Source organism: Erpetoichthys calabaricus, chromosome 11 (assembly GCF_900747795.2).
Source record: "Erpetoichthys calabaricus chromosome 11, fErpCal1.3, whole genome shotgun sequence".
NCBI classification, from domain to species: domain Eukaryota; kingdom Metazoa; phylum Chordata; class Cladistia; order Polypteriformes; family Polypteridae; genus Erpetoichthys; species Erpetoichthys calabaricus.
In genome coordinates this window covers 76773908-76783406 of record NC_041404.2, presented here as the reverse complement: position 1 = coordinate 76783406, position 9499 = coordinate 76773908, and the positions used below count along the sequence as shown (strand labels likewise).

General features: G+C 39.1%; 1 protein-coding gene across 1 annotated transcript; it reads left to right on the top strand.

Annotated features, from left to right (window-relative positions):
* Positions 1-2853: 2853 nt before the first annotated feature.
* Positions 2854-9091, top strand: LOC127529718 (tigger transposable element-derived protein 6-like). Its single transcript, XM_051934305.1, is given in 5 exon segments — positions 2854-3044; positions 3046-3118; positions 3120-3595; positions 4016-4320; positions 9087-9091. Coding segments are annotated over 5 exon segments (1050 nt in total).
* Positions 9092-9499: the final 408 nt, after the last annotated feature.

Genomic DNA, 9499 nt, shown 5'->3' with positions numbered 1-9499 from the left:
CTTCAAACCTGACGCTTGTGTATCTCATGCTGTGTATTCTGGGTTGGCACAAAGGGCAGCCTACCACAATTTGTGTTGTGGACAATAATGATTCTGGAAATTTAGACAAGAGAAAGAAAAAATCTTCTACGGCATTATTGCAATGTACCACTACAATGACAATATAGTTGGTTTTCCACAATTCTGCTGAGCTTGCAATCCTATTAATAAGTAAGCACTTTGAAAGTTTCCATTTTATCCAGCTTGTGGTGCCCAGCCGGTTAGCCTATATAAAAGGAATGGGGGAAAAAATTCAAACGAGTAGCTAGCCTCTGCATTTTCTCTTTTTCAGTGAACTCTGATGTATAATCAAAATGAAAATGGATTGCTGTTTAAGTGTCTGTGAGCACAGCTGCACACGTCAGCAGTTTTGCCCTGACACAACTTTACTACAGCCCTAGCAGTGCAACAGTTCATTCATTCACTGAAACCATGTAATTCAGTATTCAGATCATGGGGAGCAGCAGCTTATCAAGGCAGCAGTCCATGACTGGACCAGTCTTGCTAACTTTACTCAATTCACACATTTCAAAAACTACTAGGATAAACACTCAGAGCTCTGGTCCAGCACCATTTTTCTTTCTGTCACATCACTGTGTCGATCACCGTACTTTCCTATTATGGAGTTGTTTGCCAGGTTGGCCTCTTGCTTTGGTATGTACTGCCAGGTCCTGCCGGTTGTATTCATTTGCCATTAGTGAAACATCTCGTCCATTTGGCTTGACGCTGAAGTGAGGTCACAGTTCTTGTGCATTTGTGTATGACTTTCTTTAATGATCAGAGTGTTCTGCCATGTCACTTTGTTGATCAGTGTCAATATCCCACAGCTGACAGAGTCTTGTTTTATGTCCTTTTTGTTCTTTGTTGTGCCATTTACTTATGTTAATGTTGTCAACAATCTGCTGTATTTTCTTTGCCTGGGTTATGTTCCATGTGTTTTGTGGGTGGTTCCCTCAAGATTTGCTCACCACCAGAAACTGTCCTATGCCCTATAAATCCAGAGGGTCTTCCACAGTTCCTGGAAGTTCATTGAAAATGTGCTAGGGAGTCAATGAGTTTACTTGTGTTTATTGTTCTTCTGTGATTTATTGGATTACTGGATTTTTGACTTTCTGCTCTCTCTTTTGACTTTGCTATTGAAATCTGTTTTGGGATTTGCTTGATTTGGATTGCCTTCTTTTTACAGGCAATTCCATTTTGCCCTTGTGCTCCAAGAGGCTTCATTGTGAATGAAAAACAGTTTTGTAAATAATACATTTTTATTTTATAAAGATTCTATAGGGCCCTTTTGTGTCTAGTCAGGAGTTTGGACAGGAATTGCCCCACTAGTAGTCATTTTTGGAAATGGCTTTGGGTCTAATGTACTTTGGGACTCTTTGTTCATAAGAAATGCTCAGCATAGCCAGTGCAATGTGTTTTATGGAGTCGTTTGTGGCCACAGCCTTTAATATTATGGGAATCTTTGGCATTTCAACCCACACATCTGTCCTGTTCCTCTCAGCCATAGCTGCCTTGCATCTCCTGTCAGTTATGACATGCACAAGTCTGTCTTTCTTACCGCTGTACTTCTTCTGTCTTCTACGGCACACAGCCACATTGTTGCTTGCCATAAGGACTCAAAGCCCAATTTCATGACCAAAGTATCCCAAATGGGTCATGTGACGTGTATCACTGCATGACCTGTCGATTATGACCAAGATTAAGGTTCAGGGCATAGGGTTTTGTGAGTTTTTGCATGACAGATAGACAACCCTTAGCATAAATATATATATATATATATATATATATATATATATATATATATATATTGTGGTATGCGGCCCGGCCACAGTCAGGCAGACACCGATGGTTCAAGCACCAACACACATTTATTATACATTATTTACAATGATGCACACACAACCCAGTGCCCCAGCACTAATTACCCTTCATCCAGGCCTCTTAAGAATGCCTCTCTTTCTCTCTCTCTCTCTCTCTTCTGACCGCCTCCACTCCTCTCCTCTGAGCTCCGTCCTCTTCCACCTGACTCCAACCCTTGAATGGAAGGAGGCGGCCCCTTTTATATACCCTGGTGTGGCGGAAGTGCCGGCTGTGCACCCGGAAGCACTCCGGGTGTTTCTGGTCTTTGCCCCCCCAGCACTTCCAGGTGTGGCAGAAGTGCTGAGGACCAGGGCTCTCCAGGCATTTGGGAGCCCCCTGGTGGTGACCACGGGCCCCTATGGGGTTGAGCTTCCATGCTCCTTTCCTGTGGTCCCCATAGCCACCAGAGCGGTCACCCCCTCATGGTCCAGAGGAGGCGTAATCCCCCCTTCGGTCCTTTTGGGTGTACCGCCCCCAGCTGCTCGCCACAATATATATACATATATATATACACACACATATATATATATATATATACACATACATATATATATACAGGTCAAATTCCATTACAACGAATATCGTAACAAAGTTTTCATTACAACAAAGTATTTTTACGGTCCTGACAGTTTCCCCATAAGACAGAATCTATAGAAATCTCGTTATTACGAAGTACATTCAGCAGATACTTTCATTACAACGAAGTGCCCAAAAGATCTTGAAATCCCTGAATGAATCATCCACAGAGCAGTTAGTTCTGTGGTCGCAGCTCTATTGTGCACAATATTGTGCGAAAAGAAACATTATAAATTTTTCTCTTTCTTTGAACTTTCCTCATACTGTTTTTTTGCTGTGTATGTTTTCTGAGGTTTTTAGTAATACCTTTTGCTTATTGTTCATCAACATTTGAAAAACATCCATTGGAATTTAACTCATTGTCACCTTCCTATAGAAATGGCAGACATGAAAAAACGGCAACAGTTCATATTAGAAAAAAGCTCTCTCGATTCCGGTAGAAAGAAAAAACACGTTGCCAGTGAATTCGGAATTTCGCTATCGACACTGTCAACTTTCTTGAAAGACCGAGCAAAAATAGAAGAAAAATCTCGGGTTGCAAACCTTGGGCCTCAGCGCAAACATATGCAAACTTGAAAAAGCAGTTTTTATGTGGTTCAGTGATGCCTGTTTAAGAAACATTCCCATTAGTGGGCCACTCATTCAAGAAAAAAGCAAAATCACTGTCTATCTTCATGGGCCACGAAAATTTTACTGCCAGCTGGGGTTGGCTAATTCGCTTTCAGGATCGTTTTGGAATTGCAGCCAAAGCAATCTGTGGAGAAGAACCTGCAGTTCCAATTGAGAAAGCAAGCAAATGGATTGCAGGTGAAATCATGAAAATCACTTCAGCTTATGAGCCTGAAGACATCTACAATGTTGATGAGATTGGAATCTTCTACCACCTGCTACCGCATCGCACTTTAGCACTCAAAGGTGATTCATGCCGAGGAGGAAAAAAATCTAAACAAAGGTTGACAGCTCTACAGTACTTTGCTTCATCTGGCAGCCACAAAGGTATTCCTCTCATCATTGGCAAGTCGACCAATCCTGGGTGTTTTAAGCATGTTACATTCCTTCCCAGCAAGTATAAAGCAAACAAGCGAGCTTGGATGACTCAAGACATTTTGGGAAACAGGCTGTGACAACTTGACAAGAATATTGTGACGCATGAGTCATTGTCTTTCACCCCAAAACACGAGGCTGAGTCTCAGTACTTTAGCAAAACCAGCTTTATTCAGCTTGAAACAGGAACAGCGCATTTATTGTAGCGGGATCTACCACTCTCCTATACACAGGCAGGGTCGTGGCCAGGTTAGTGGCCAAGTAATACTGTTCCCTGCATTTATAATGTTCCTTGCATCACCCATCAATGACAGGCGCTTATAGTGTGACTGTGATCGGCTCAGATTTTCTTCCGTGGTGAGCTGCTGAAGCACTGTGAGCCTGTGGTTGCCCCAGCAATGGATAAGCAATCTTCCATGGACGCGGCAATTACGCTTCTGCATGCACTTAGGCATGTCATCCTATTTGGGGGGATGGGGGATAGGGGACCCAAAAGAGTTCAGAAACCTTGCAATGTGAAGAAAAAGATAAGGAAGATTCTACTTCTAATTGATAACTGTGCTTACCACAGCATGCTTCCACATTTAGATAATGTTCGCATTGCGTTCCTCCCACCCAATTTCACGGCAGTGCTTCAGCCATTGGATTTGGGCACCATTTGCACCCTGAAAGCATATTATCACAAGGAAATGCTGAGAAAAATTCTCGTCAGCATAACTTGTAGACAGGAGGAGATGAAAATTAACGTGAAAGAAGCTATTGAAATGATTGCAAACGCCTGGACGCAAGTTAAAGAAGGCACTATAGTAACAAATAGAGAATCTCATTACTACGAAATTTTCATTACAACAAAATAATTTTTTAGGTCCCTGGCACTTTGTTGTATTGGAATTTGACCTGTAGACAGATTTTGCAGGTCAAACTTCAGATTTCTTATAGTTTACACAATTTATGATGTTACTGTGAAATGGAAAGTCATGGATTTCTATACATAATTTAAGACTGATAATGTACTTGTTAATAATATTGTGTCTTTCTTTTACATTTTTGGAAATGCTGTAATTTCCCCTGCTTTCTCGTCTGTTCATTTATTATAATGCCTTTAGCTTTGTTTGGGTCCCTTACTTCATTTCTTTGCAATTTAGAGTGTTCAGGTTTATTCTAAAGTTCCTCATATATTAGCTTCTGCTTGTTTAGTTCAGCTAATTAATGGATATACCTTGTAATGTTATTGTAAGTTTTTATTTTTGTACTGATTGTCTATGGTTTTGTGTTCTGAGGAACAGAAATAGCAAAGAGAAATGACCAGGAAATGTAACGTTTGTCAAAAAAATGAAACGGGCAAAAAAACAGGAATTCAAGCTTATCTATCTGCCAGTACCCAAACATTAACCAGAAAAGCAAAGGCAGAAATCAAAATCTTATATTGTAAGCCAAGAAAAAACAAATGGACACTCTCAAAACTCTCAGTATTGATCCACGAATTAGGACACCAGGAAACATGTGAAGTCGACTTATATACTGTTATGCTGATACTGTCACATGTCAGAGTCTTTAGGGGTGTACCCCTAGCAACCCATCATTGCATCTTGGCAACCAGGACTCAAAATGGCGACTTGGAAAACATTCAAAATAAAATAGTAAATAGTGAAAATCAATTTTTATGCAAACAATATTCAAAACATAAAATATTGGGACCTAAAAAATAAGAAAAAATTATTAACTTCAGAAAAAAAGTAGAAAATAACAAAATTTTGCGTTTTGCTCTTGTGTTCATTATCTGGGTTGCATCTCGCTTCAAACATTTTGTGTAAGTCTTTTTACACAAGTTTTTTGAATCCTTTTGACCCATGGAAAAATATTATTATTATTATTATTTTTATTAGTCACATCTCGTCCCTTTAGGCCTTTTGTAAGGGTGTAGGCCACAAGCATTAAATTCATGTTTCTTTCCTATTTTTTGAGTTCTGTTTTTGGAGTTTCATGGGTCTAGACATCCTAAAAGCACTGAGTTGACCAATAATAATAGTAATAATAACAACAATAATAATGTAACATTTATTTTATATGATGTTTGTCTTTTAATGCAAATGCAGCAGAGTACTTTCAAAAATATACTGTGATGCTTCCAATTTAAGGTGCACTTGAAATTGCGGCACATGTTAAATTCAAATTATTTTAATTTTCTCACCTTAAAAGTCTTGTAATCAAGCCCTCACATGTAGGTTATGCAGGAAATGTGTTACCCCATGTGCACAGGCAGCTTTTGAAGGGAATGCAGAAGTGACATTGAAAAATAAAAAGTCTTGGTATATTATGTCTTGAGTGGTCTCAGAATGATGGCATTTTTCTGTTTAATAGAAATCAAACACTATTGAAACTGTATTTTAGTCTTACTTATTGATATTTACTTGCAATTCTTTGTTTCCTAAGATCCTGTTTTTTTAAGGGGGATTCTGGGGTCATCTGAGTTTATAAGGAATATGGTATTCATTTTGAATTTACACTAAAACAAAACATAAAATGCACATAACACTTATTAAACTGCAGCATAAAATGGGAAAAATGGTGACAGGTTGCAAAAAAGCGAACTACACCCAGACCAAGACCACATTGTACTCCCTAGAAACAAACTTCAGCCAAGGAAGCCTGACCTAAACTCAAAAGGAAGGTTTCTAGGCCAGTATAGGCTCGAAATGGGGCTCAGACTAAAAAGCTCAAAAGTATTTTTTAATTTCCCAAAAATGTCCTTCAAAGGGAGAAGATAACTGTCAACCTCTGGCTTGTGAAGACCAAGGCACATTATTAGGAGTTTGTTCCATCTTACTTTCTCGTATATGAAGTATAGGGAAAGTATTGTAATCGTCCAAAAATTTGATTTCAAGATTTTGATGAACCTCAACGTTTTAGACCTTCCCGAGTCTAAAAATACCATTTTTGGAATTCTGTCTGCCTGTCTGTCTGTGTGTGCATGCAAGCACGATAACTTGAGTACACTTTCAGTTAGGTCAACCAAATTTTGCATACAAGTATTAGGTACAAAACATAAATTTCTATTAACTTTTGGACTATTTCCATTAACCAGAAGTGGAAATTTTTTATGCATGCAGCTGCACAGTCTGATTTATTCAACATTACTTTTATAATAATTGTTCAATATATTATTAATTTAATTTGATTTGTTATTGATGGTTCTTTAATTTACATCATATAAAAATATAATCATTGTCTTGTGGTTTACTCCTCAAATATCCACCCCCATATCTGAGTATACAAGAAAGTCTAGGGGAGACCACTCGCGATTTTTCTATCTTGTTCCTGCACCTGACTGCCTTTTTGTTCCCAGTCACACAGGCTAACAAATGTTATTATAGTGTGGCATGTCATCCTGTTACACTATATACAGATATAATCTATATATTTTAATGGCTGTGGGTACATGAAAGGAAGACGAGCAAGTCAAAGAATGTACTCAACCAAGAAAAGAACATTTTATTAGAGTGTGAGAGGGTTCAAAATGGAAGAGAAATAAGAATGGTGCAGGAAAAGAACAGGTTAAGAGAAATAATGATGCAAACTATGTTCAGTCTCTCCCACTGTTCTGCCTGTTGGGGGCACCTTAACTGAATGGTGTTGGCTTTTTAGTTAATTGAAGCAAGTCTCTGCCCCCAGCTTTACTTGAACTCAGACCCGTCACTTTCTCCTCTGCTTTTCAGCTCCTGATGAAGCATCATCCACACTCAGTCTCCGTATAGCGCTCTTGTTCACCACTGTCTTCCTTCTGATTTCACTTCTCTTTTTTCTTCCACTCCACGGCTCATTCACCTACCACACCTGATCCCCTTTCTTTTTCTGCCCGGGTTGTCTCCTCCTTTCAATTGCTTGTACAACCCATTGGTTAATGCTAATCTTTGTGCCACCCGCCATCGATCTTGCTGGTGGTCTTTATTTGCACAGCAGATGGAAACATGCTATCTGTTATGCAGTGTCGCTTGGGATTACTGCACATACTTACAATGCAGTTATGTCACATTTATTCCAAGTTGAACCCCGTAACATAATCTGTCAGGACACCAAATTCCCAAAGATTCAAAACCTCATTGTGGGTAGCTCTTCTAAGTTCCAGAAAAAGTCTGCAACCACCCACACTCCAGACTAAAGGAGATGATGATGTACAACAGCAACCAAAACAAAAAGTATAGATGCCCAAAAGCAGTACTGGACAAACAGCCATTTTAAAAGCCATCATTTCCAGCATTCTCATTAAGACAGTCCTACAAGACGGTTGCATTACCTAAGAAGACAACGATTCTCAGTAAGACAAAGATGTAAACATATAACAGATGTGCTTTGATGTTTACCCAGCCTCCCTCCCAGTGTCTTTAGGAGAGTTCTGCTAAATACTATCTTAGAATATGACATTCGTGATGGGGGTGAGGGGGGTGAAGCTTCCAATTTTAATATGGCCAGAAAGGGAGACAGCATGAGATTGAAAGAATGACTATCCTTCAGGAATAAAGCTTTAGGTAGTGTAATTTATGCTAGGGGGTTGGGGGCATGCGTAGGGCCAGCTTGATAAGATAGATGATATTACTCATAAGAAACAGGGTCTGGAGAAATGAGTCTGTCTACAGTTCATCAGCGGCCCAGTCATGCTGAAACAGGATTGGCTGGACCAAGGGAGTTGCCTGCACCCATTCGTCTAGGGTTTGTGATAGGAATGGTGTAAGTTGGTCACTCCATCTTTCTTTTTCTCTCTCTCTCTCTGTCTCACCATCTGGCCATGAAGAGAAGACCTTTTCTCTTTCTCTTGCCATTTCTCCATGATGTTTTGAGACAGACAGGCAGTCTGTTTCAATCCTGCATTCAAAGGCCATGTGGTAGCAAACACCAAGCTGGACTGACGATAAGCCGAGAGCTGGCAATGGATACAAGATGCACTACTACTTAGGCTTTAATTTTATTATTGTCACACTCATTTTATTTTGTTTATAATTGGGGCATATTATCTATAATAAATAATTGATTTAAAGTGTAACTTTGCCCTCTCTGTTCTCTATTTCCCTTTCTTGTTGTCTGAGGGCATAGGTATAAAAGATAGTATAACATATGAAGGATGGGATTTCAAACAATAAGTATAATAGGGAAAATAAGGTCACCTGGGACCCTACCAAGACAAAACACACAGCAATGACCATGTATGCAGCGTGCATGATAGTGCTTCAACAAGAACCACACTTCAAGAGGGGTCTTTGAGAAAACTCACAGTCACTGCACACCATATGTGGCATGTTTTGAACATTGAAGAAGCAGTCCACTTCCAAAACATAAAGATACGTTTAACATCATTGCAATAGCTAAACATTTAGTGATTTAAGTATTTTATTTCTATTTTATAATTATTTCTATCTATTTTGCAGCTCGCTGGAAGTATACTAGGGCTCTCCGGTTAAGAACCACTAATGTATACAATAGGTTAAAGAGTTGCCATTATGTCCCATCACTATTTGAGATTGCGGCCATGCTAAAGTCTTTGTTTCCATTTTCTTTACTTTTCTGATTGTTAGGTTAAAGAACTGTAGGCTATGCTTTTCTGACTCTGAAGTTTATATTTGAATTAGTTTTGATGGCAGATCGATTGCTTCTCCAGTTTATAATCTTTGTTTCAATTTTGACCACATCTTGCGTTCTGGTCCCTTATTACTCTTCCAGTTGATTTTAACTTTGTAAGTACAACACACGCCAAAAAACAAGCATCTAACAATGCAACTCATTCTGAGTCGGCTGCTGTTTTTCATCTTTAGTTGTTGTATCATACAAGCAGAGCAAACATTTTCTATATTAGATTACAGACTTAGATGTCATTTAATCCAGTTAAATGAGTCATCCTTTTATTTGAATACTCTAAACTGAGCTATTGTACAATTTTCCCCTGCCCACAAGTTTCTCTCATGGCTTTTGAAGAAATGCATCTATCCAT